Genomic DNA, 27,625 nt, shown 5'->3' with positions numbered 1-27,625 from the left:
AGACAAGGCTCCAGAGCCTAAAATTAGAAGAGCCTCCTGCAGCCACCCTGTGAAGCTCTAGAGTCCAAGGAGGTGTCCCCTAAGCTGCACACACAGGTGGCATTTAGAGCACATCTGAAGGACCACACACCAAAACAGAGACAAAATCCCTTGTGCCAAAGGCAGTAACACTGCAATAAAGCACCACAACGTGGAACAATTGGCTACAGAATCATGGAATGGTTTGGGTTGGAAGGGACCTTAAAGATCAGCTCGTTCCAACCTCCCTGCCATGGGCAGAGACATCTTCCACTACAGCAGGTTGCTCCAAGCCCTGTCCAATCTGACCTCGAATAACAGGGACTTAGGCAAGAAGCTGCCTTGAGCCATCAAACCTCTCCCATGTCTCTGAGAAGCTGGAGCCCATGGTGTGGTGCAGAGTGCAGTCAGCAGCCAGCAACCCATGGCTGCAAATACTCACCTCCCTGCAGAGCCACAGGGAGCTGCTCCAGCCACAGGGACGAACTGAGCACTTTCTGAGGCCTTCCATGGTATCAAAAATGATTTCTGAGTAGCTCTGTGTTGAAAGCAACACTCTTAAGAAGAGCTAAACTACCAGGCATCAGTTAATTGGAAAGATTCAGCTTTATCAAGCTACAAATGTCAGCTTGCACAGTTTACACAAAAATGGGATAAAGCTGCTTCCCTTCTTTGGATGTGGCTTCCTGCTCTCAGAAAGTCACAACAGGGACATTCCCCTGTGTCTGATGATACTGATTTCAACTTTTAAATTCCCTCTCGAGCAGCCTGAATTCTCCCTCTACCTCCAGGTCAGCATCATCCCAGCTGGCCAGTACAGCAAGCTACAAGAGTACCAACTTCCCAGTATCCTGGTCTTCAGTGGTGGGAAAAGACAGATACTGAACAATACAAACTATACCTATAAAAATTACATTGCACATAAACCCCTCATCTGGCACAGGTGAGTGTTTGGTATCTGGTGACACCATCTCTATACCCAGTGTGAGGGATCAGCACACAGCACACCAGAAGATGCAATTCCCACCTGGAGCAGTGTTTGCTGCCAGCAGGATTTCACAGCACCACATCTCAGAGATTCACAGAATGGTTTGGATTGGAAAGGACCTTTAAAGGCCATCCAGTCCAGTCCAACCCCCTGCAATGAGCAAGGACACCTTCCACTATGCCAGGTTGCTCAGAGTCCAATCCAACCTGGCCTTCAACATTTCCAGGGATGGCACATCCACCACCTCTCTGGGCAACCTGTGCCCGTGTTTCACCACCCTCAGCACAAAAAATTTATTCTAGCCTGATTCCCTAAACCTCTTGGAGAAGGCAAGTGGTCTCAAATACCTTTCAAAATCAATCAGTTATTACTAAATCTCATTTGGGGAGATTTTTACTCATAACAAGCAGTCAGATAAAAGGAATAGAAACTAATTCTGAGACCATGCTTTTGGAGACTGAGAGATGGATCTGCTCAATGTATCTCCTATGTAAGCCTAACTACTCTTTCTACAATATAGATGCAAGAAATGAATCTGTAGCTAATTTTTGACAGTTTTAGTGCAGCTTTTTTTCAAGGATTACCCTTGTCCTGTGCCAAATGTGCAGACTGCATGTTCTGGTGATGCACCAGGGCCAAACCACACAGCTCACCTTCTTCTTTGGTAGCAATTAGATGGAAAGAAGTGCTTGGGAAAATCTTTGCCAAACCAGTCAGCGTGATTTAATCCACCTTGAAGAAAACCTCCTGCACCTCTTGGTTTCACTCAACCAAGTAGAAGAGAGGAAAACCACCACTGCCAAAGCCTTTGGCAAGTCCCATTTCTCTGCAGTCAGTGATTTTTAATCCAAGAGCATCTTACAGACTCAGGAGTTTTCTCAGGCATTTGCAGCCTAGCTCATGTAGACAAACACATTTATCATCTGGAGTGAGGGTGTTGGAGAGGGGATTTTAGCCAGTGCAGACATTACTTTAAACTGACTAGTCCTCCAGTCTAACTCACTGAAAATGCAGCAAACCCATTACCCTGGTTCCTGCCTGGGGATACCGGACCTTGCTGAGTTCCCAAATGCACATCTAAAGCTCCCCTGGCTGACTCCAAAACTAGATATTGCTATCTTTGCCCTTTTGTACCTTCAGAGAATTTGCTACACATACAAACAGAGAGAATCTGGGCTGGAAATCCAAATCAAACACCCTCCACTGCATAAAAAAGCATTTAAACTGTAACCTAAAAGTTAGTCCTTTTAGCTTTGTGGGAAACTTCATAGATCACAGAATCACAGAATGGTTTGGGTTGGAAGGGACCTTAAAGTCCATCTCATTCCAACCCCTACCATGGGCAGGGACACCTTCCACTAGCCCAGGTTGCTCCAAGTCCCCTCCAACCTGGTCTTGGACCAGTTTGTCTGGCGACTTGGGTGACAGCTTCCAACTGGAGGAGGGGAGATTTAAATCAGGTATTAGTAAGAAATGTGTTACTGTGAGGGTAGTGAGGTGCTAGAGCAGGTTGTTCACAGAAGCTGTGAATGCCAACCTTATCCAGTCTGAGAAGTCCTCATTTAGAGGGCAAGACTAGAGCAAAGGTTTTTCCCTGCTCGTTCTTCCAAGTTTTATGTATTTGTGGCTGCTGGAGATAAAATCAATCGCAAAGGTCACTGAAAATATTTGATGCAGCTGCATCACAGTCAAACACAACTATTCCAACTGTGGAATTACAAGCCTACACATAAACCTGCAACAGGTTTGTGTCCCCCAGACCTCAGATACCTCAACAACACAGCACTCGCATCAAAACAAGCTTTGAAACCTTCAGGTGCCACAGTCCAGTAGAAATTAAGGAGATGTACTCACACAGGTTACTTTTCGGTAGATTTGAGCAGCATTCTGGCATTCTGAGTAAGGGTATTCTGAGGTAGCCATTTCCAACATGCACATTCCAAACGCATAGACATCCACGGATTCATCGTAGTGTTCCTCATACATTTCTGGGGCCATGAATTCTGGTGTACCTACACAGACACACACAAAGAGAACGTCCATTTTTAATAGGAGTCTGAATGGCTTGAACCACAAGCTTTTTCACCTGTAAGAAATGTACCCAGTACAACTGTGGGCCCATGCCAGGTTATTTCAAAGGAGCTCAAGCATCCTCCAGGGAAGAAATCCAAAGTCAACACACGGATTTACATGCCCGTGGCTTGCTGGTAATAATCCAGAGGGGGAAGGGGAGAGTGAGGGGGAAAGAAAAATTAAGAAAAAATGTCAAAATTTTAAAAATGAACAAGAAAATGAGCCATGACCTACTGTCTGCCCACACTGCAAGTGATGGAATGGTTCCTGCCTGGGTGGAGAGAGGGATGTGTACAGGCTTGGGGATGTGAAAAGGGGAGAAGGAACGAGAACCTCTGCTCATTTTTATCAATGCAAATTTGCATTTTTTTGTTTCCTCCAGATATGCAGTGCAACCCCCAGCAGACAGACAGCACTTTGAAAGCCAGTAGTACCACAAATCACCTACAGAGTCACGCACAAAACATCAAACCTAATTCTGTCACTGGTTTAGTGGGACAAATCAATGAGGCTACTCACAGAATAAGGTCCTACTCAACAGGGATTAGGATGTCAGAAATCTGATGCAACTGGGTAAATAGAAAGTGAGGCTCTGTACTCATGGCTTCCTAACAGGGAGCTGCAGCTTTGGGACAAGCAGCAACTTACAGCACCTGTAGCATTTGCTCAGCAAACTACTCTGAAAAGGGTGAGCTTATAAAGCAAAAAGGGAAACTATTAACACTTGGATCATTTATTCCAGGAATTGTATCTCATACTGCAATTCATGCTTAGGAGTCATGCCTAGTTTATTCCCTTTTTTACATGTAAAAAAGACAAAGGAAGAGGGATCAGTGCAGTTGTGTGCTGTGGGAGAGGAGCAGCAAGCTGTCAGGATGCCAAAAGGAGCGTGAGAGGTCTCGGGCCATGAGAAGGACCCAGATAAACTCTGCCTGTCCAACCTCAGCACCCAAACTGCCCCCAGCCCTGGCAGATACCATCAGTAATACGGGTATTGTGAATAATTCCAGTAGTAATGCTTGTTATTACTTTGTTATGACATCTCTGCATCAGCAGCAAAAGCACAACTGTAATTAAAGTAACATGTAATGAGAGGAAATAGTTCTTGCATATAGAATCACAGAATGTTTTGGATTGGAAGGAACCTTAAAGACCATCTTGTTTCAAATGCCTTGCCATGGGCAGGGACACCTTCCACTAGCCCAGCTTGCTCCAAGCCCTGTCCAACCTGGCCTTCCACATTTCCAGGGATGGGGCAGCCACAGCTTCTCTGGGCAACCTGTGCCAGGGCCTCCCCACCCTCACAGTAATGTGTTTCTTCCTAATATTTAATCTAAATCTCCCCTCCTCCAGCTGGAAGCCATCATCCAAGACCCCAAACAAGTTGTGGAAGTCCCATCCCTGGAAGTGTCCAAGACTAGGTTGGAGAGGACTTGGGAGGAACCTGGTCTAGTGGAAAGTGTCCCTGCCCATGGAAGAGATTGGAACGAGATGATCTTTAAGGTCCCTTCCAAACCAAAGCATTCTGTGGCTCTAGGACTCCATGACTTGTCCTAAACTTTTTTTTATGGCAACATAAAAGATGACTCCCAAATTTAGGGTCTGTCAGTTAAAAACTCTGCTTCTGCATATTTTCTGCAGGAGACTCAGCCTAACTCACAAAACAAGCCTCAGCACACACATTGCTGTAAATTCATTTTGCAAAATGTAGGACTGATCCCTTCCCTCGTTTATGTCCCTTCCACCTAAAAGACACTCGTTCCTCTAGTCTTGGTCAGTCAGCTGGACTTGTGTCACAGAAGCTCAGCCCAGTGCCTGCTCCCTGGGTGTCTCTCCCAGCTGTCCCCCAGGCAGAGGCTGCTGCTCAGAACGGGTTAACAGCTGCCACAGGGAAGGGTTCTGGAGCTGCTGCCTTGTTTTAGAAGGAACACTACTTAGCAGCAGGAGCAAATCTCATGAATTACAGAGCATTTAAAGGAAATCTGAAAATGTGACAGCAACAGTCTAAGAAGCAAATGGAATTCTTGACACCGTTCCAAAACAGCACAAAAATGACATTTCCCCCCATTCCTTGGGGTGGGGAAGGAATACATACAAGTATCCTTCAACAAAACAGAGCACCTAAACGTAAAGCTGTTCAGCATCCCCTCAGCTCCTCTTGGCAGGACGAGGTTTGCCCTGGCTCAGCTCCCACAGAGACACTGCAAGGTCAGGGTAGCACCAGCAATGGCACGGGCACAGCAAGGGAGGAACTGGACCCCAGCCATGCTGATTTCATCCCTCCAAGCCAATGTAAAATTGCAGCTACTAATATGCCTTTAAAGCTGCTACCTCTGCAGAGCAGGCAGAATTACTCATCACCAGTGTTCCCAAGCCTTCCTAATTCTCTCCCTGGAGCAGCACTACTCATGAAAATGATAAGCTCGGTTTTATTGCCAAAATGAATGCAGCCACATTGCCAGCATCCTGCAGCCCTTTCAGCATCCAATTCCTTTTTGACACGAGTGTATTTTGATGGTGTTGTGTTCACAACTAATTTTACAAAAACCTGTATTGGTATTACCAATATTCTTCCCAATATTGGTATTACTGATATTACTCCTTGTATTGGTGCTACTGATACTATACCCAGTATTGGTATTACTGGAATTATTCACAGTACTGGTATTACCAATACCAAATATTGGTATTACTTACATTATTCCCACTATTGCTATTACTGATATTATTCCATTATGTCCAATGGACAATTGTTATCCTGCAAAACAATTATCTGAAGAATTACTGACCTTCAACAGAAAAAAGACCATCAATTATTAGAAGTTAAAAACCAGAGAAACTTAACAAATGTAAACCAACATGACTTCACTAAAAACCATGAGGTTAAGCAGACCTAGAGCAGCCAAGCATATATCCAAAATTTCTATCTTTTTGACTTCAATGATACTGGGCTCCCTAAGCATTAAGGACAATATTTTTGTGCAAGTGATTGCAAATAATTATACAAGAATAATAATATCTGAAAATTTTAGATGCCAAAACAATTATTTAAGGAACTAGTGCCGGAAAGATAAGGTGCTATTTTCATAGCTAGTCAGGGACCAGTGGCTGTCACTATCAGTTTGCCAACTCTTACTGACTAGAATCTAATTTCCATTTATATTGTAAGCTGAAATACATGCATGGTATCTCCTCTTCCCCTTCCAGCAACATTACTCAGGAACTTGCAGCTTCCCAGAAACATCACCTGCAGGTCTGAACTAGGGAGACTGGATACAGAAGCTTCTCTGGGTGAAAAAGACAAACTGAGAATTTAGGAAAACATGACATTTGCACCCAAAACACTCACTGTAACTTTTGCAAGGGAATGATGTCCTTCCACAGTCATTTGGAAAATCTTCTCCCAGTTCAAGCAAACCCCAGTTCTAACACTTCTCACATGGGCACCAACCCAGGGCATTGGATACAGCATATCACATGGTTTGGGTGGGAAGGAACCTGAAAGCTCATCTCATTCCACCCCTGCCATGGACAGGGACACCTTCCACTAGCCCAGGTTGCTCCAAGCCCTGTCCAACCTGGCCTTGGACACTTCCAGGGATGGGGCAGCCACAGCTTCTCTGGGCAACCTGCGCCAGGGCCACCCCACCCTCACAAGGAAGAATGTCTTCCTAACATCTAATGTAAACCCACCTTCCTTGGGTTTAAGGCCATAACCCCCTGTCCTATCACTGCAGGGCCCTGCAAAATGTTGCTCTCCTGCCTTCTTGTAGGTCCCTGAAGGCACTGAAAGGAATTCAAGTGAAAATTTCTTTACATTTTGTAGCTGCTTATTATTTTTTTAATAACTTGCAGACTTAGTTTCAGCAGACCCTGCCAGGGTGTGGGCAGGACGAGAGCTGCAGCCTGTCCTGTGGCTGCCCCAGCACTGGGCTATGATGTTCCAGCCAGCCCAGCTCCCCACAGTCTCCCTGGAAAGGAGAGAGGCACCACAGCCTCTCCTTTCAACAGCAGCAGCAACCAGCCCCATCCCAGCACCACTGGAGGCAGAAGAATTCCCAGGGCTTTCCCAGGTTTCTGCTGTGCTCCCTTGCTAGGGAGAGCACAGGGTATCCTTCCATCCTTCCTCTTCCCCATCCTTCTGATTCTCCCTCTAAGCAGGCACGGAGCCTGTTTTCAAAGGGGGACACACACAGGCTGCTGAATGTTTGCTGCTCCATTTGAGGGAGAGAGAAGGATTTGTGGATCCCAAGTAATACTCCATTTAACGAGCCAAGGAAAAAGTGCTTTACCACTATGACACAGGAGGAAAGAGAAGAGGAAGTTAGGATATCATTATCTACTGACTCCTATTTTTATAGTAGTATAAAGGTAACGGTCCCAAACATACTCTAACCTCTACTATCAACTTAAAAACCAACTAATGTAAAATGGGAAAGAAAGATATTAAATAGACAACCACGATACCGCCCGAGGGAAGCCAAGGAGGACAGGAGCATTACCTATTACACTTTTGGCAAATGATGCTCTCTTGAGGGTTGCCAGACCCAAGTCTCCTATTTTCACAGATCCAGTTGGTCCAGTAATAAAAATATTGTCACATTTCAAGTCTCTGTGAATTATTGGTGGAGTTCTTGTGTGCAAGAAAAGAAGACCCTTCAGGATTTGCCGGCACCAACTCCGCAGGACTTTTGGTTTCATCACTTTGAATCTCTTCAGATACCTAGAGCACAAACATACACACAAGTGGGAAATGAAAAGGAAATGAAAACATTTTATTAGAGATTCCAGGGGCTTTAACAGCTGAAACTCCACTATGGATAAAAGCCCCTTATTAGATGCCATAATAGCAGCACAGAAGTATCCCAAAATTGAAAGAAATAGATCTTTTCAAAGCAGGAATTAGAGCATTCAATTTTAGGGAGGAAGATAATAAGCATTTTTTCTGCAAATACAACCAAATATTTGCAAGTTTAATAGTTCAGCAATTTATTTCATGCAGAGAACAGCTTTAGAATATGTTCATATACTCAAATCAGAACCACACTGCAGTTTAATTTTAATCACAAGACTTTGACCTCTGTACCATACATCTGCATTTCTTTCCATTTACCTGAGGCACTGATTGGGAGGGGACTTTTGGGGAAGATGTAGGACCTGCTAATGCACTGGCAGAGGAGCACACTGGCTGAGTACTGCTCCCATTGGGGCTGAAAATCTGTTCCAGAATTCATGCCAACTGCTTTATATCAACCTTAACAAGATTGCCAGTACCAGAAGCTATTAATTAATATTGTTTAGGAGATAACCTAGAGCCCCTTCTGCTTCTAAAAGCGATTCTACCATTCAAGTGCTATTCCGCTTGAATTTCCTGACAAAACATGCAAACACAAGCACAAAAAGCAGGCACAAAACACACCCCGACAAATCCAAACGTCGCAGGCGGAAAATGAAACAAGCCAGAGAATAGCTTCGAGTTGCATAACCGAGACAGAGGAGCAGGAAAGGGAGATGGGGGCCAAAATCCTGCCTGTCAAACCGCTGCGGTTCAAACGCAGGGACAAATGACAGGCACCAGAGAACAGCTCCATTTTTTGCTTTTATCTGGAGGTGGCTTTTTTCAGCACATGAAAGTAGGATTTTGCTATAAATTCCCAGTGCTATTCTTAGCCCCCCTCGCCGGGAGCACAGTACTTACGTCTTCAGCGTTCCAGAGGTCATCAGCTCGGTAACCAGCACGATGCATCTCTTGCCTTTCGCACACGATTCCCAGAAGTCGTAAAACCTCACAATGTTTGGGTGCTGTAGACCTTTCAGCATTTCTGCTTCCTCTTTAAACCTCTGCCTCTCCACTTTTGTGAGCTTTCTGTCCTATAAGCCAAAAAGGGAGACATTATTAGTAGTGACGGGCAAAAATAAAGGCACTGCGTTGCCAGGGTATTCAGAATTTTAGATTTGTTTTATGCTTGTGTCAAGAGCAATTATAAAATCTTTTATGTAAGAGACGAGCAGCATGGATGAACTAGGGCACTTGCCCTAAATCCAGTGTCAAGAAGACAAAGAGATGGCCTGTGCTACGCCATGCTCATGACAGCACCAATATTTCAGGCACCGTGAACACACCCACGGATTGATGGATCAACCCTCAGCTATTTCTTCATGTTTGGGTTTTGTGAGGCTCATTATCCAAGGGATTATTACCCACAGGATTTCATTTCCAGGTATGAATGTTCTCCCAGCTGGGATGGCTCCCTCCACCCACAGCTGCTCCTGGATGCTCCAGCAGGGACCACCAGCTGAGGTCCCCGCTCACCACACAGGCTCTATAGCCCAGCCTGTTTATCTTGGGGTAAATTAAAACCATACCACCCTCTAAAAATACTCAAACACATCCATTTTCCTAGGTGTTTGCTGTTCTGCCTAATTTTACAGACTTTTCCCTTTTTTTGGCAAAGGAAGTGTTTCTTCAGTCTATTCCATAGGCTGCTCACACAGGGAAACACTTTAGATTAGAAACGTGAAAATGTCATGTTCTACTACTCTGGTTTTCCTATGGAATTTCAGGGCACTTCCCATAAGCTCCTGGCTATGACATGACCCTGCCCAGCCCATGCAGAGCCTCTCTCCCCCTCCCACAGCCCAGCAGAAGCTCCTGGGCTGCCTGGACCTCACCAGCACAAGGAGAATGCCAACAGGCAGCTTGGATACTCACTCTGACCTCTTTAGACCATGAAACAGAGCAAAAGGGGAGATCCACCCCAGGCCCCACCACCACGCCTGCCTGGTTTGCCCCCTGGCCAAAGAACTGCTCTCCCCTGCCCAAGAAATGGAGATTTTGGGGTCTTAAGAAAGCCCAGTCGTGTAACTGCTCTTACTCAAAGAGCCAAAGGCTCACCAATCACCAAGATTAATGAGTTCATGTCTTAACCTCAGACATCTTTCCTTTCTTGGGTCATTTAGGCATGTCTACACGAGCTGTGCTCTCATACACATGGATTGAATTTAATGGGAACCCAGCTGATCTGTAGCCAAGGGATCAGTTCCTGTCCATTTCCACAGCCTGCCCTCACCCACAATCCCAAACAATGCAAGATGGGAACAAGAATTCCCAGGGCTACAAACAAGTCAGTTTCAGGCAGAGACTTCCCAAGAGGAAACCCAGGGCTGGAACCACGATTTGGCTCTTCTTGGATGACAGAAACCCTGCCCCTAGTGCTGTGTGTGCATGGGGGGAGCGTTTCCATTTACACCAGGGCTGCTGAGGGGGTTCTCAGTTCTCTCCACGATTCAGGGAGCAGCATGAGGGCTGACACTGTCCCGAAGCAGCAGCAGCCGTCGGGGTGGGCAGGGCAGGGTGCCTGTGGGTTCCACTGCCTGGGTCCCCCAGAGCAGCCAGGAGCACCCCCTGCCCTCCATGGGGACAGCAAGCAGCAGCAGAGAGCCCACAGCTGAGAGCCAGGCAGCAGCTCTGCTGCTCTGGATCAGCTGACTTTTTTATAAGGTACAGAAAAAGAAAAGGGAGGGGGGAAAAAAAGGCAGGCTGTCTAAATGAGCCAGGCCAGAAGAGACCCAGGACTGCTCTCAAATCCATCACTTCTTCCCTGCTGCTGAGTTTCCTCCTAATTTAAACCCTGTAGAATAAATCACACACTGCTATTAGGGAGGAGAAGGAGCAAGTCCCTGTGAAGGCAAGAAGAGCAGAGTGGGAGCTAGCAGAGAAAGGGAAAGGCAGTCACACAGATCCAGCAGATTTGCAAAAACTTTCCAATTTAAAAAAAAAATAAAAAAAGTAATACCATAGCCTTTTACTCTTATTTCCAGATTTCTGAGCACTGTGAGAACTTTTCCACCGCTACTTGAATTGTAACTTTTAAAAATATCCTTCAGTAGACAATCATATTCTGTATATTCTACATATTATGAGCGCACATCATTTGGGCAACTGCAACAAAGCGATGGTGGAAGACAAATGTGTGCTTTATCTGTTAACTACAATAGAAAGAATCTGTATTTTTTGCATCAGAATGACAGCTAAGCATCATCCTCTAGCTGGAGAGGCAAGGTGAGGGCCAGGGCAGAGCAGCCACTCCTGCTGGCTGCAGCCTCCACCACGGGAGGAGTCCCTGCTGCCATAAGGGCTCAACCACCCTCCTCTAAATCCCTCCAGGCTGAACCTGACACATGAGTCGCTGGTGAAAGCATAAGCTGACTGACAGGGCTTAACAGTTGAAGTGTTTTCTACTCTGAAGAAGCAAAACCACCTGTTTAACTGCGTGACTCAGGGTTTAATCCAAACCCGAGAAACCTTTACTGAGGTCACAGACACTTATTCCCCACCATACAATCCACACGAGGTGAAATGTCCTCATCCCAAAGCTAAGGGTATAAGCCTGAAACAATGTTTGGGCATTACACATTTAAGCTGGAGAACAGGATTCTTTGGAAAGGTCATGCCAAGGAAAGGTAATCACAGCCTCATGGAATGGTTTGGGTTGGAAGCAACCCGAAAGATCATCTGGTTCCAATCCCCCTGCCATGGGCAGGGACACCACAAGTCTCATCCAACCTGGCTTAAATCCACTCACAAAGACTTAAGGCATCTTTTGCATAACTCAGATTTATCAAAATTTGGGTGAATAAAGCATGTTTCCAGACTCACCCAAGGAGTCAAAACCTCTGTGCTCTCTGCAGCAGGAGATGTGTCCAACCTCTGGACAGGACACTCAGGGATGCCGAGATACACATGACAGCCCTGGTCCTCCAAGTGCAACAGCAGCATCCCACTGAGTGACAAACCAGCTCCACTGCAGTCATGGCACTGCTGCTACCCTGGGCTTCCTCAAGGCATGAGCCTTGAGACTCACAATGCATTCTTCTCAATGTGACCCAGGTGATATCAGTATCAGTTTGCAGGTATTGACACATCTCCCCGCATTTTAAGGCATTCACACCCCTTGGCTCTCTCCCTCCTTGCTGGGACACAAAGTCCAGGCTCAGGAGGCAACACTGTAATTCCATTTCAAAGAACTGGAAGCTGCCCAAGTCCACTACTCAGCACCAAGGTAAAATAAAATCCAACCCTCCAAAGCCCACAGCAATCACACTGAGCTGGCTCAGCTTTGCCAGGCAAACTGGAGATAAACAGAACCGAGCAAGATGCAAGACAGGGACTCATTTTGAGTTACTGCTAGGAGAGAATCTGCACATTTAACTGGTTTCCCTGTCTTAATAAACTGTGAGGAATACTCTTGCCCCTCTGCTGAGACTTTGACATTTTCTGATCACAGCTCCTGGGCTCCTGTGCCTCTCTGCTTACAGAGCTCTCCTGTGGGCACAGCCCACATGAGCTGCTGCTCACAGTGCACCTTGGGCACAGCACCCCTGTCACAGACACTGTCCTGTCACACAGACAGTCCACAGGGCTTGGGCTCCCTCATTTCACCTCTCCTACAGGTAAATACCATTAATGGGGCTGGGGTTATACAATGGATGCTGCATCATGACATGCAATCTGGCAGGCAGGTGTTAAACCAGTGGTCAGAAGTGGTTCTACATTGTGAACTGCCTTTTCTTCACTCCTTCTCCTGGTTTTCCTGTTTCAAATCAGATTATAAATGCCCACTTAGTCTTAAGCATCAAACCACTCAAAGCTATGCATTTGTTTTTTTCAAAGAATAAACAATTCTGAAGGAGCTGAAGGAGGGTAGATTTAGATTGGATATGAGGAAGAGATTCTTCCCTGTGAGGGTGGGGAGGCCCTGGCACAGGTTGCCCAGAGAAGCTGTGGCTGCCCCATCCCTGGAAGTGTCCAAGGCCAGGTTGGACGAGGCTTGGAGCAACCTGGGCTAGTGGAAGGTGTCCCTGCCCATGGCAGGGGGTGGGATGAGATGAGCTTTAAGGTCCCTTCCAATCCAAACCATTCTGGGATTTCATGAATTCCCAGTCAGCACTTTACAGCCTCAGTCTTGGTAAATCCCACACCCATTCAAACTGGAGTAGCATGATGTTTGCAGCAGAAAGCTACAATAAAGTGAATCCATAACCAAATTTCTGCTAATCCAACACGTTTGCTCTCTGCTTCTTCCTGCTCATCATGGACAGGGTGAAAAAATGCCTCTCTCTGTTCATATAAAATTTATCCCTTCATTCAGTTCCTTAGTAGGGAACAACAGCAGAAAAGGGAATTAGTAAGTAAACGTGTTAACAAAAGGAAAAGGGAAAGCTACGAATTAAATTTCTGGAATGGCACCCAAATTAACAGCAGGAGCATGTTCTGTTAGTCATCCCCAAGCATCATTTCCTCCAGGTTGTAACATATGGGTTCTGACTAAGGCTCTGAAAGTTATACAAGCAGGAGACTGGCTTTCACCTGAGCCTTCAGAAGATTTCCAAGATTAAAAAATGAGGTCAAGTTTCTTCCCTAATTCTTTGTGAGGGGCAAACAGACTTGGGAATCAACTCCATCCTCCCATCATGAAGAAAGGGACTCTTACAAATAAGACCCCACAAATTTTTCACATTCAGTGCCTAGGACCATGCAGGAGCAGGGTCTGGAGCACAGCCGTTGCCAACCAGAAAGTTGTGCTGCTTTGCAGTTTCACAGTTGTTTCTTTAATTTCCTCCTTTTAAAGTCTTGAATTTTCGCTAGCAATAAAAAAAAAAAAAGCAACTTTAAACACTTGGATATCTTACCTATACTTCTTGACCTAAGGACTAGTGCCCAGCTAGCCTATAAATACTGTTTTCTTTGGAGGAGTTGTGTTTGCTGGGTTTTTTTCCTTTAATGCTTAAATTGACATAGCTGTATTTACTGATGGCTATTTAATTTTGCCTCATTTTGGACAGATCAAGATCTGTCTGGTGAGACAAGCAGGAGCAGTAGGTCAGCAAAGGAGGGCAGGGCTCAGCTCTGTCACGCAGAAGCTGTAACATCCCTGACCCATATTAGTGATGAAGAAAGGAAAATCAAAGAGGTGCTTCTGACCCAGGAACAGAAATCAAATACCCACATCAGCAGAATGAACATCTGCTCAGATCATTAAATTTTCACATCTGTGTGCCAAATATGTCCTTTTGCTCATGTACCACAGCTACTCTTCTAATCAGAGATGGCCTCGAGACATGAATCAGCCATGGGACCCACTGCCAGCTGTCTCCTCTGGAGCTGCCTGTTGGTTTCCTGTGGATTTATGAGCAGGTTCTGGTCTGCCCTACAGTCAGTTTGGTAGTGACAGGCACTGCTCTGGGGGAACAGCCAGCAGACCCCAGACAGGGTAAGTCAGGGACTTGCTCTGCTCAACAGTGAACTTCAGACATGTCAGCTGGTACCTGCACCTGATTATTGTTTCATAGAATCACAGAAGGGTTTGGGCTGGGAGGGACCTTAAAGCCCATCTTGTTCCACCTCCTGCCATGGGCAGGGACACCCTCCACTAGCCCAGGGTGCTCCAAACCCTGTCCAACCTGGCCTTGGACACTTCCAGGGATGGGGCAGCCACAGCTTCTCTGGGCAGCCTGTGCCAGGGCCTCCCCACCCTCACAGAGAAGAATTTCTTTCTAGCTAAATCTACCCTCGTTCAGCTTAAAGCCATTCCCCTTTGTCCTGTCCCTCCACCCCTTGTCCCAAGTCCCTCTCCAGCTCTCTTGGAGCTCCTTTGGGCACTGGAAGGGGCTCTGAGGTCTCCCCAGAGCCTTCTCTTCTTCAGGCTGATCAGCCCAGCTCTCTCAGCGTGCTCAGTAAATTCTGTACTGTCAGCATTGCCTCCGTAGGGAAATGGCACCACATTACAAAAGTTTCCAAATTTTAAATATTCAAAGGCCTTTAGAAATAAAGATGAATGGTAACACATTTTAGAAGAAAAAAAACCCCAAAACTATTTTTTGTCTTTAAACTGAAAACTTCATTTATTTAGCGCAATCACGTTTTGCATTTCACATTAAGACTTGTCTAATCCACTCAGAGGAATCAAGGATTTCTCCCAGAGACATAACTGGGAGCCAAAGCAGGCTCAGACAGGCAGCAACTGGGACTGTGAAGGACTCAAGGTATCACTGAAGTGGCTGCTCTCATGTACCAGCTCTGTCTTTAGTATTATCCTGCCTATGCTATAAATTTTTAAAAGCATCCATGACCTTTCATTCCCACACCCTGTGCACTCAGTTATAAGCACGTAGCCCTTAGAGCAAACCTCAAGGATAAACCCCCCTCGCTGTGAACAAACAGCACATGCCATCAGACAACTTGCAAATCAGGAAAAAAAAAAATTTTACAGCTTCATTCCCTATCAGCATCCAGCCAACATTCTTCTTCACTAAGTCACCCTCGGTGAAGCTACAGCCTGCCATTTGTCAGCAGCGTTAGTGAAGCGCAGGGAGGGTTCCCAGGGGGAGCTCGTTTTCCAAAGGCATAAAAAGCAGTCCTTGTCCCCATGGATACTCACAATTCAGTGAACAGGAGCTATGGAACAGGATGAGGGACTTATTTGCCTGAGTCATTGCTAGAAATCTATAGAAAATTAGGAGTTGAATTTGTGGCTAAATTTGGCACGGCAGAAAAGGCTGAGCGTGCTTTTTTTGCTGGATGTAATCATAGCTCGCTGCTTTTTAAATTGATTAAGGCACGTGTCAAAGTCTAATGGCAGAGGAATGATGGGATTCACATATTCTACTGAACCTCAGAGCTTCAGAGGCTCGTCCTGCAAGGGCAGGAGGAAGGGGAGTCACCTCAAATCACCAGTCTCAACTCGAGAGCCACAAAAACACCCAAGAAACCCAACACCGTGGGCAGAGCCTGTGTTTTCCAGGTGAAAACCTCCCAACACAACTGCACCATGACAACCAATGCTTTAAAAAAAAAGTTCTTGTCATAAGCAATTGAATTAATTGCAGGTAGCACCTCATTAACTTCCTTAATTACCAGTGCTTGACAGGCTCCACATAAGCTTGTGATTGCTGATGAAATACCAAAACAGTTCCGGATTGCCTCGCTAAACGCCTTTTTCAAAGGAAACTCTGAGATCAATGTGTGAAAAAAGCTGGATAAATCCCACTACACCAGATCCCCTCTGAAAGGAAAAAACCCAAACCACCACAAAACCACTTTAGACATGCCATGAGAAGCTGGTATTTCAGTATTTTCTGGAATCCCTTCTGAGCCCAGCATTCATCAAAGTTTATGCAACAACTGGTAGTGTTTTTAAAAACCATTTTGCTTCACCTACTTCCTGTCACCCGTAAACACCGTGTTTTGGTATGTAAATTATCCTCGTTTTAGCGCTGGATTTGTCAGCACCGCGCACCAGTGGAGCAGGGATGCTCCAGCCATGCCTGGGAGGCTCAGCCGTCGGCTGGCCCTCAGTAGGGGTGGAGAGAGAGATTTCAGTGCTGCTGCCTAAAAAAATCACCTTCAGAGAGGTGGAATGGGGATGGGGAGCAGAGAGGTGCCACTGCCCCGGCACCAGTCCAGAGGCAGGACACTCAGCATGCTGAGAGAAGCCATCCTGTTTTTCCTTCTTCCAGCTTATCTCCTTACTCTAGGATAGTATTGAAATTAACTTGTTTTATAGGTATGAAATCCCCCTCCATTTTTTGGTCCAGTGGAAGGTCATGGGAGTTGGAACAAGATGACTTCTAAGGTCCCTTCCAACCCAAACCATTCTAGGATTCTGATTCTCTTTGCTACGTAGACATGGTATTTTTCCTAAAGAAGAGGGATGCCACCCCTTGCCTGCTGGAGAACCTGCCAGAGAAGCCCTACCACCCTCTGCACCCTGCCAAGATGTACCAAAACCACTGCTATTTACCCCATGCCACAATTCAGTGTCCAAGTGTTAATGCTCACTTGGCCAATGAGCTTCTCCAGCCAAAATCAACCCAGCATGAAGAATTACCAGAACAAGCAAACTTTAGTTAGTTTTGCTCTGGCAAATTTAATCTGAGGGCAGAATTCAATCCTGCCTTTCAAACAGACGAACAGCATTTTCATTTCCCACCCTGTTATAACCTAGTAATTGCATACTCTCAGTCTGTAAAACGCTCTTAAAGTGAAATATTCTCACCAGTGGATTAATTATAATCCACCAGGAACAGAAAGCAGCTCACCCAGGGATGGGGATTGGGTGATTGTCTCTGGCTCTGCCTCTTCCTCCTGTTGTGAGGGCCCTGCTTCCCCTTCATCCCTCACTGGGAGAACTGATTTGGTCTTGGAATTCTTCTGTTATAGGGGTGACTGCTCCTGGCACAGGTTGTTCCTCTGGTTCAGTTGCAGTTTGAGTGGCCACAGTGCCTCTTGCTCTGCTTTCCTCCTCCTCCCCCAGGGGTGCTGTCTAGTGACAAGCAGTGTCTGATAAATAATACCCAGGGCCCAGCACACTGCAGTAAGTTGCTCCTCTCTGGAGTTGCCACAGCATTCTCCTTGTAATTATTCTATCATTTTATCAGCGTCTTGTAGTTGTTCAGGGGTGAACTTCCAAACCACTGGAGCAGAGAATTTCTCCAAAAGCTGGCCCATTTTTTCCTACACTCCATGCCACTCATGATAATCCACCTTTGGGGCAGATCTCTGAATAAACTCCCTAAAAATCTCTTTTGTAACTCACCATGGTGTGGACCACACGCTGAGGAGACTTGGCAGGCCTAGCAACAAGAACATGCTTTCCTTTACATCCAAAGGGAATTCAAAATTCTCAAAAGCTGTAGTAACAGGTCTGAAGTAGGAAAAGGGGATAAAAAGCTGGGAAAAATCTCCCTCCCCATTTCCCCCGCAGGCTGGGTGTGATTATAAATGGACTCCCAAAGGTAGCTCCCAAGGCAGGAGAGGAGCACTGACCACACATCCCAAATGACCCTCAATTGCCCTTGATGTCATCATGTCATAAACTGACATCCCACAGTACAGCAGCAAAGCAATCCTGATCCCTCTCCCTGCTCTGAGAAAGAGTATCACGAGGAGCACCTATGGGAATACCTACAGGTCAGGTACCACACCCATTTAATTCCAGGTTAGGCAGCCCTACCAATCCTAGAAGATACCCACTGAGTAGCCCTTCAGACTTTGTCTCTGTGACAACTCCTCTTAAAGGTGGGTCATCGCAGTCTCCAATTACAGACTAAGTTACATTTATTTTAGGAAACTACCTCAAAAAATTTCAAATCAGTAAAAAATCACCACAAACCCACAAAACACCTCAAGATTCCCCAACAAAACCAGACAGCCAGAGTAAACTGTAGAAGGAGAAATTTTCAGAGTTCTTCAAATCATGGTTCCTACACTGCAGTGAATACACCTTTAATGTGACTACTCTTCTCACAAAATCACCTCATGTCATGTAAAAGCAGAGCTAAAAAGCCATTTCACACTTGCTTTTGTCCATCCAATGCATCATAATACTGGAAGACCTTAAAACACACCAGCAAAGCAGGGTGAGCCCAGGAGAGCACTGAGATCAGGAGGTGCCCTCATAGACCCACAGAATCTCCCAAGTTGGAAGGGACCCACAAGGATCATTGAGTCCAACTCCTGCCCCTGCACAATCCCACCCCATCTCTGCGAGCGTTGTCCAAACCCTCCTGGAGCTCTGGCAGCCTTGGGGCTGTGCCCACTGCCCTGGGGAGCCTGGGCAGTGCCCAACCAGCCTCTGGGGGAAGAACCTTTTTCTAATATCCAACCTAAACCTCCTCTGACACAGGTTCATGCCATTCCCTCAGGTCCTGTTGTTGGCCACCACAGAGAAGAGATCAGTGCCTGCCCCTCTACTGTCCTTCACAGCTGCAGACCACAATGAGGTCTCTCATCATCATCATCACCATCATCAGTCTCACTGGCCAGGCCTGCAGCAGCTGCCTCAAGCTCTCTGTGCATCTTGTACCATCCATCTCCTTTATAATCCCAATGACTGCAGCCTCACTGAGCTGGACATATTTTATCTTGTCCCCACTGAAGAGCTGTCCTAGTATCAGGCAAGCACGGAAAACTTGCCCACGCAGCCTTCAGAGTGAAGTTCAGCATCTCAGAACTTTTCACGCCCTTGTTTTCACAAAACGTGTGAGACTGACCAAGTGCACGTGTGCCTGTGTACAGACATGCTGTGCTTAATTATACTGAGGGAATGTCAAATAGCCAGACAACAGAAAAGTGATGGGGCTTTGCACAGACCTTAATTTAAACTCTAAGTGGCCTAACAAATCCTGGAGAAAAACTTCCTCAGTTCTTCCCGCCCATTGTAGCCTGCTGAGCTTCCTACACAAAGTCATTTAATGTTTCTGTGCCCACCTTTAGCATTTCTAAGACACACAGCAAAATGATGTGGAATTCCTGGGTGCACCCTGGAGATCTCTGGATGAGCAGCACCCTAGCCAGCAGTATGGAGAGCTCTTCTCACCCCAACCTATTTCTGGTTTTAGCTAGGGACCTTTGGGGGAAAAATACAGGAAATATTCCTTTAAGACAACGTGCTCTTTCTGTTTTGAAAAAAACATCCTTCCAGAGGGCCATATAATTGCAAATAGCAACCTCCCTGGAAGTTTTAAAGGACAGGGTGTCCAGGTTGGACGGGGCTTGGAGCAACCCGGTCTAGTGGAAGGTGTCCCTGCCCATGGCAGGAGGTGGAACGAAATGATCTTTAAGGTGCCTTCCAACCCAAACCATTCTGTGATTCTATGAACTCCTGCACCTGGAAAATCATGAGCCTCAGAGGTCCTGGAGCTGCTCCAGGAATGCTCTGCTCCCATTCCACCCTGCTCTATGGCATGCAGCACCCAAGAAAGCACCAACTGCTCGCTGCTGCTGGAAGTAAAATTCAAAAGAAAAGCTGTGTGAAAAGAATACAGTGTGGAGACAAAGGAAAAAGCCAGTAGCCTATTCTTTCTGCTGCAACAACTCAAGAGACTGGACAAGCATTCCCTGTAGCAGTGCTCGCAAAGCTCTGAGAAAGTGGGGACAGGGACCTTTCACCACCACAAAAAACAGTCTGTAGACTGGGGTATCCCAGCTCCCGAATGTTTAACAGAGTCATTCATCTGGAGTTTGGAAATGTCTTCCTTGGGAACCTTTTTAAGTGCTGAAAGAAGCTGTCACTTCTCATGCATTCCTAACACCACTTGACAACGTGTTAGAAAACACTCCAAGGCAAAGCTGCATTCCCGGACAGGATACATTCATCAAAGTCTCCCATAATGGTTAGGAATTATGCTGAAAGCATCCCATTTGTAACAAAATAGTTCCTTTTTCTTTCTTTTCCCTCCTGCAAAGCTTGACATTCTATAGCCCTGACCAAAAGAATAACAGGAGCTTGTCAGCTAAAACATACTAATGGTTAAAAATTGAACTCTCCATCCCTTGAACAGCAAGGCATGAAAGGGTAACATCAGCATGGGTGTGTGAGAAACAGATCTTGGCCACTTTCCAAGGAGATTATATGTTTGGGTTGATAAAGATAATAGCATTGACATAGTAAACTCAGACTGCTGCAACGCACTTGCTTCACATTAAGAATTATAACGAAACACAAAATATTCTTAAACATAATGTAAATTGATTAAAAATTGGGTAAGCAACCAGTCACAACATGTAAGTTACACCTATAAAAATACATGTCCCTGAGGATTTTCATGAGGTTTTGCAGGGCTCAGGTTTTGTTCTATCGAAGTGATTTACATTTTTTACAAAGAACTGGGAAAAAAAGCTCATCGTTACTAACAAATGCTATTTTGGAAAGGATTAGGAGAGTGTTGCAGCAAGAAGGTGACAGGTCACAGAGACTGAGCTGCTTGTGTAAGCTGGGTGTGAGCAACCCAACAATGCTGTACCCTCCTGCTGAGAAGAGCATGTCCCAGAGCAGAGAGCACCGTGCCCCAGCTTTCAGGACGGGCTGTGAGAACCAGTGAAGGACTGGGCCATACTGGCCATGCCTGAGGAGTTCAGCTGCACAGTTTACCCAAAAGAGTGTCAGGTTATCAGATTCATCAAAGAAACCAAGGCACACAGAGGATGCTCAGTTAGACAACCACAGTGGTACTTTGTGACTTGAAGCCTCTTCCACCATTCTGTTACGGCCACAGTTGTAAGACACATGGCCTTGGCTATAGTCCCAAAATATTGATTCATATGGGCATTATCAAATGCAAACAAGATAGTTCAAATACTGGCTAGACAGGACCTAAGAAAACATGAAGTCAGCACCCCCAAATCTAAACAAATGTGAGTAATGCTCAGAGACAGGAGTCCCTGCAGCCCATCAGGACAAGGGTCTGAAAACTGGATAAGCAAAAAAACTCCAACTTAAACAACCCCCCTGTCTTGCACTGGCACATTCCCAGCTGGTGGGCACAGACACATTCCTTATGAGTCAGTATATTCAGACCCCTTGATCACAGCTCTTTAATAAGTTAAAATGTGTGGCCTACAGCAGCGTGGATTTTATAATGTGGTGTAAGAAGCATAGACTATATTTAACAAACAACACTGGACAGACTCTACATTAATCAGAAAACACTACATATATACATGTTAAACACTATATACAATTTTGAAAGATTTCAAGAACAGAATCACAGAATTGTTTGGGTTGGAAGGAACCTTAAAGCTCATCAAGTTCCAACCTCTGCCACGGGCAGGGACACCTTCCACCAGCCCAGGTTGCTCCAAGCCCTGTCCAACCTGGCCTTGGACATTTCCAGGGATGGGGCAGCCACAGCTTCTCTAGGAAACCTGTGCCACAGCCTCACCACCCTCACAGAGAATTTCTTCCCAATATCCATCTAACCCTGCTCTCTGGCAGTGGGAAGTCATTCCTCCTTGTTCTCTCCCTCCATCTCCTGTCCCAAGTCCCTCTCCAGCTCTCTTGGAGCCCCTTTAGGCCCTGGAAGGGGCTCTCAGGTCTCCCTGGAGCCTTCTCTTCTCCAGGTGAACCCTCCCAGCTCTCCCAGCCTGGCTCCAGAACAGAGGGGTTCCAACCCTTGGAGCATCTTCGTGTCCTCCTCTGGACTCACTCCAACAGCTCCCCATCCTTCTGATGTTGGGGGCCCCAGAGGTGGGTGCAGTGCTCCAGATGTGGTCTCACCAGAGCAGAACAGAGGAAGGTGATGATCAACCTGGGTGATGTAGCCCAGGATCCAGATGGTTTAACAACACTTAGAAGACTTTAAAATGGGAAAACTGTGTTTTGGAAAGAATGGTCTGGTAGTTCGAGCTTCGTACTCAGATTTCATGGAGTAGTGCAAGAAGACAGTGTTCACAGAGATTACTTGCCAAAAAAGGCTTGTTGTATTTTTAATCACATATTATTTCCTACATTCATAAAGCCCAATACTAGTTCAAAAAACATACAGCAACCTTGCTCTCCCTGCTCCCTCTCCCTCCCACAAAACACTCAGTTGAGAGGAAAAAAAAGCAAAAGTCAACTTTACTTGACAAAGTCCCTTAAGGAGGAGGATGTATAAAGACATAAGCATGACACTGCTCTTGGCTACCTTGATGTGTACCTATGAAAGCAAACAAAAACTCCTTTCAATTTGGCTGGGGTTTGACTTCAGGCACACTAACAAGTTACTGTGGAACTGAAGAACCCGCTCGCAGAGAAGCAACCCAACAGAACAGTTTGCCCTTCTCTCAATTTCAGTAAATAAAAAAGACTAAAATATCTTCAAATTAAACATCTAAAGAAAAAAAAACAGTAGTGCATACACATATCATATTAATTGGTGTGACAATACTTCGTTTGACTGCTCGGGTTTGTTTGTTTTTTAAAGACAAATTGCACTGCCTGCAAAATGTAGGATTGAAGAACCACTCAGTTCATTGCACACTTCCATATTCAACTGATAAATAACATTACTACTAAACACTTTCATTAAGCAGTTTTAAAAACTGAGTATTTTCTCTCTGACAATGGATCTCTTAGCTCAGTTAAACTTTTAAAACACAAAATACAGCATTGTGAAAAACGTGACTAGAAGTTAGGAAAAAAGACCTGGGAACAATGCCTAGTTTTCATATGATTTTAAAAGGCTTTGTAATTATTTTTTTAACTTTCCAAAACTCGGGTATTTCACCTCTCCTTAGAGGTTTTTCTATTAATAAAGACCAATCAATATGCCCATTTAAGAAAGCAAAGGCTGGTCTCTCTGAGGTCCCCGTGATTGCACAGCATGAAAGCTTTTTCCTACTAGGAAACAACAGCTTAATTACTAGTGAAAGAGAACCAGCAATTCGAGTAAGACTTTTTTAATCACCAGCAGTAATGGCCGCTCGCTGAATGGAATGCAAATCCTGGGACTGTGTTTCCCACAGTCCCCAGGATAAGTGACAGGTGAGTACACAGAAGGGCTTCATCGGTCAACAAACTATTGTGCAGTCGTGGGGAAAACGGGACTTGTCCAGAAAAACGAAAGCAGATGTCTGCAGAGTGGACTGAAAAAAAAAGAACGCAGTGCATTAACCACAAGGCATCACTAGTAGCTGCCCTGCCCCAAGAAAAAGAAATGTTGTAGGATAGACCCTTGCCAGAAGATGTTAAAGACCATTACTGAAATTAAAAGCAAAACAGATACCCTCAAATGATCCCATTTACTCGGTTCTCAATAAAACCATTGCTTCTGTATAGCACCTCTCTAGCCCTGATTCAGCTTTGCCCTTCCCCACCACGAAGCCTCAGCCCCCCTCCACGACCACAGCATCACATCCCGGCACCTCCACCCTGGGGCGTCCGCGCTCGGGTGGAAGGGCAGGAACTCACCGGTCACAGATGCAATGTTGTGAGGTGTGGTCTGAGGATTGTCAGACCTGATTTCCTTCTATGACAAGGTGACCCGCCTCAATGACCAGGGAAAGCCAGCTGATGTGACCTTTTTGGATTTCAGTAAGCTTTCGATACTGTCTCTCCCAGGATCCTTCTGGGCAAACTGTCCAGCCCACAGCTGGATAAACACAGCATGGAGTGGGTAAGCAACTGGCTCACGGGGCAAACACAGAGGGTGACAGTGACTGGGGTGACATTAGACTGGGGAGCTGTTACTAGGGCGGTTCCACAGAGCTCCATCTTGGGCCCTGTGCTCTTCAACATCTTCATCCATGACTTGGATGCAGCACTGGAAGGGACACTGAGCAAGTCTGCAGATGACACAGAACTGGGAGGAGCTGTTGAGTCCCTGGAAGGCAGGGAGGCCCTGCAGAGAGACCTCACAGATCAGAGGGCTGGGAATCACCAACCATGGGAAGGAAGTTGAACAAGGGAAAGTGCCGGATTCTGCCCCTGGGGTGGGGCAATCCGGGATGGATGGACAGACTGGGAATGAGAGGCTGGAAAGCAGAGCTGGGAAAGGGCCCTGGGGGTGCTGGTCGGTGGCCAGTTGGCCCTGAGTCAGCAGTGCCCTGGCAGCCAGGAGGGCCAACCCTGTCCTGGGGCATCAGGGAGGGGATTGTCCCACTCTGCTCTGCCCTGGGGCGGCCTCACCTCAACATTGGGGCAGTTTGGGGGGACACAATGGAAGGAAGGGATTGAGCCATCAGAGAGTGTCCAAAGGAGGGAACAGAGATGGGGAAGGGCCTTGATTTGAAGCTGTGGGAGGACACTGAGGGCACTTGGTGTGTTCAGCTGGAGCAGAGGAGACTGAGGGGAGACCTCAGTGCAGTTCCAATTCCTGGGCAGGGGCAGAGGAGGGGCAGGGACTGAGCTCTGCTCTGGGGGGACCAGGGACAGCAGCCAGGGAATGGCTGGAGCTGTGTCAGGGCAGGCTCAGGTTGGATCTCAGCCAAAGGTTCTTCCCCCAGAGGCTGGTTGGCACTGCCCAGGCTCCCCAGGGCAGTGGGCACAGCCCCAAGGCTGCAAGAGCTCCAGGAGGGTTGGGACAACGCTCTCAAGGACAGGGTGGGATTGTTGGGGCTGTGCTGTGACAGGCCAAAAGCTGGATTTTGATGCTCCTGAGGGGTCTGTTCCAACTCAGAATATTTTGTGATTCTGTGATGGCAAACAGTCACCAGGAATAATTGCAAAAGCTTCCTGGGGAAATCAGAGGTGGTGAGGTGTGTGTTTTGCATAGAATTCTTTTGTTCAGAATTTCTCAAGGGACACTGTCTGTCCCCTGTGAACCAGTACTATGGAGAGATTTCAGCATCTCTGCATAAGCATTTTTGGCTCTCATTTTTAATATTTTCAGGCCTTTAAATGATGTATTAAAAATACCACCTGGTCTTTGAAATAATTTTTTATAGTTTGTTTCTTTACACATTTTCTATAGAGATTTCAGCAAGACCTGGATTAATGCAAGGTACAGCAGGCAAGGAGGATGAATTAATTTAAGTCTTTGAGTCTAATTCACCTCATCAGTAGAGAGATCAGAAGTGCCTTGTCATCAATTCTTCCCCAATAACTTGCCCAATGCCATCCAAACTCTCACAATATATTCTTTTTGTGTAATTGCAGAGGAAATGTAGGTAAGACACCATGATAAATAGCAAAAATAAGGCATGAAAATGCCTTAAAAGCTTACATAAGAGGGCAGGGCTGCCTTTAAAACTCATCAGCACATGAAAACCCAAGGCTACACGCTCACTTGCCATGGACTGTACCCCAGTGCAAAGCATACACCTCAGTTTCAGTCCACCTGAAAGTCCAACTGAAGCCAGGAACAGCAGTCTGTGCTTTTCTTTTCCACTCACACTGATGTGTAGCTGGCAGGGAGGTACTGAAAATTTCAGAAAACACATTAAAAAAAAAATAATCACTGTGCAACTTGGCAGTTGTTTATCCTCTTGTGCACACACTCTATCAATGGGCTTTACTTCATGAAAGCTGCCAGGGACTTCTGGGCCTTCATACAAAAGCTTTATTACAGATACCATGCACCATCTTAGTATTCACTTCTCAGCCACACCAGGACCACAAAGGGTTTTACAGATGCTAATTTTGCCAGGTCACAATTTTGCAGGAGGAGACAGATGCAGAAATGACCATCAGCCTGAACTCCTCTGGGCTGTCCCTTTCACGGTTTCCCTGCAGGACTATCCCCTCACAGGCAGTGATGTCTCCCAGAACATGTTGGACTTACTGTGCGTGTACAGTGGATTGACACAGCCACACCTGAGAGCTGGTCTGAGCACAGCCTGCCCACTCACCTCAGATCCCTGCCCATCATGCAGGGAGCCCTCAATACCCAAAGCAAAACTGTACAGACGCACCAAGGGGAGATGCCCACGGAAATCAGGGCACTCGACAGCTCTATTTGCTTGGCAGGAAACGGACAGGAGCCCTGTTTTCTTCCTCCTGGAGGCACCCATACCTCCAAGCTCTCCATCCTACAAATCATCACCGTTAGTAAGCCAGGCAGCACCAGATTGGACATACAACGCTTCTCTGACTCGTTTAACACCATCTGCCTTCGTGTGCCAAAGAACGATTCCAGTCACATTGAGGCAGCACTTCTCTCCAGAGGAGCACCAGTGGAAGTGATTCATGCCCTTATTAAATAATACTCTTCATGTTCTGCTAGCAGAAGCACAAGGACCCATTTTTGGTTAAGAAAACCAGTCAAGGTCCACTGGTTTAATTTTATCCTGAAATGGGAGCATATGGAAAATGATGCCCTGGGGATCGGTGGTATTCTCCTCAACAGATGTTCTTGCCAAAGGAAACATTTGGAAGGAAAGCAGGTGTGATTGATGAGATGGCTCTCAACTGTAAACCTTGGCCACAACAGGAATACCATTTCCATTTCATTTTGGGCTCTATCAAGGCTTTAGAAGAAAGAAAAGCAAACATATCACTGTGACAGAAAGACAGAAAGGGAGAAGGGCAAACTCACACTCATTCTGTGTCCTTATAGAAACCATACTGTGTGTTAAAATAATGCCTAGTAAAAACAGTAACAATCTAATAATCTTTCCAATTAAGTGTTATTATTTCACCAAAAAAACCCCATTCAACATAAGGATACTAAGGTAACCGATTTAGAGCTGATTTACCACTACAACAAATCAGATTAGCTTCTCCATTATTACCACTGTCTCTCTTTACCAGCCTTAAGTTAATAACCAACGATTTCTTCTAGTCTATTTACTCAGTTGCTTCGCTAAATATGCACCGAGGCAGGAACAGACCCAGTCTCCAGAGATGAGGTTTTGCAGAAAAACAACACATTAATGCTTCATTGCTTTGGAGATTTAAGCATCCCATTTTAAATCTCCTACAACCAAAACCCACCAAGGATGTTCTGACAGGGTCAGGCTCAGCTCTGCATTTTCAGATCACGCCGAGCAGAAGGAGCAAAGACACTCGATACACCATCCTCGGGAAGATGGTGTCCTTAAAAACAGTGACCTTGGTGAATGCTCCCAGACACGGCATTTCTAGAAAGTATCAAGAAAAGGCTCCTTCATTCTGCAGGATTCTGCATGATGTGCAGTTACTCTTGCAAATTAAAGTCACAGAAACACTGACCGAAAACGTTGTTCCAACTGTGTTATGAAAAAAAAAAAAGGAAAAACCACAAAGTAAGCTATTTATTACAAGATCAGAAAGACAGCAGGAAACATCAACATCTACAGGGAACACT

The 27,625-nt window shown here is 45.9% G+C and overlaps 1 protein-coding gene across 8 annotated transcripts in view; it reads right to left on the bottom strand.

The window, feature by feature from the left end:
* WNK2 (WNK lysine deficient protein kinase 2) overlaps positions 1-27,625 on the bottom strand; it is a 120,288-nt gene that overhangs the window by 70,807 nt on the left and 21,856 nt on the right. For all 8 annotated transcript variants that reach the window (XM_051793214.1, XM_051793215.1, XM_051793217.1 and 5 more), the window contains exons 2-4: positions 8,778-8,950; positions 7,582-7,802; positions 2,861-3,018 (exon numbers count right to left, since the gene is read on the bottom strand). In XM_051793214.1, coding sequence (XP_051649174.1) covers positions 2,861-3,018; positions 7,582-7,802; positions 8,778-8,950 — 552 coding nt within the window. The remainder of the gene's footprint in view (positions 1-2,860; positions 3,019-7,581; positions 7,803-8,777; positions 8,951-27,625) is intronic.

This window comes from Manacus candei, unplaced genomic scaffold, assembly GCF_025592945.1.
Source record: "Manacus candei isolate 608988 ecotype Guabito, Panama unplaced genomic scaffold, ASM2559294v1 h1tg000036l, whole genome shotgun sequence".
In the NCBI taxonomy this organism is placed as follows: Eukaryota; Metazoa; Chordata; class Aves; order Passeriformes; family Pipridae; genus Manacus; species Manacus candei.
Note: the sequence above shows the minus strand (reverse complement) of the source record. Positions and strands in the feature narration are given on the sequence as shown.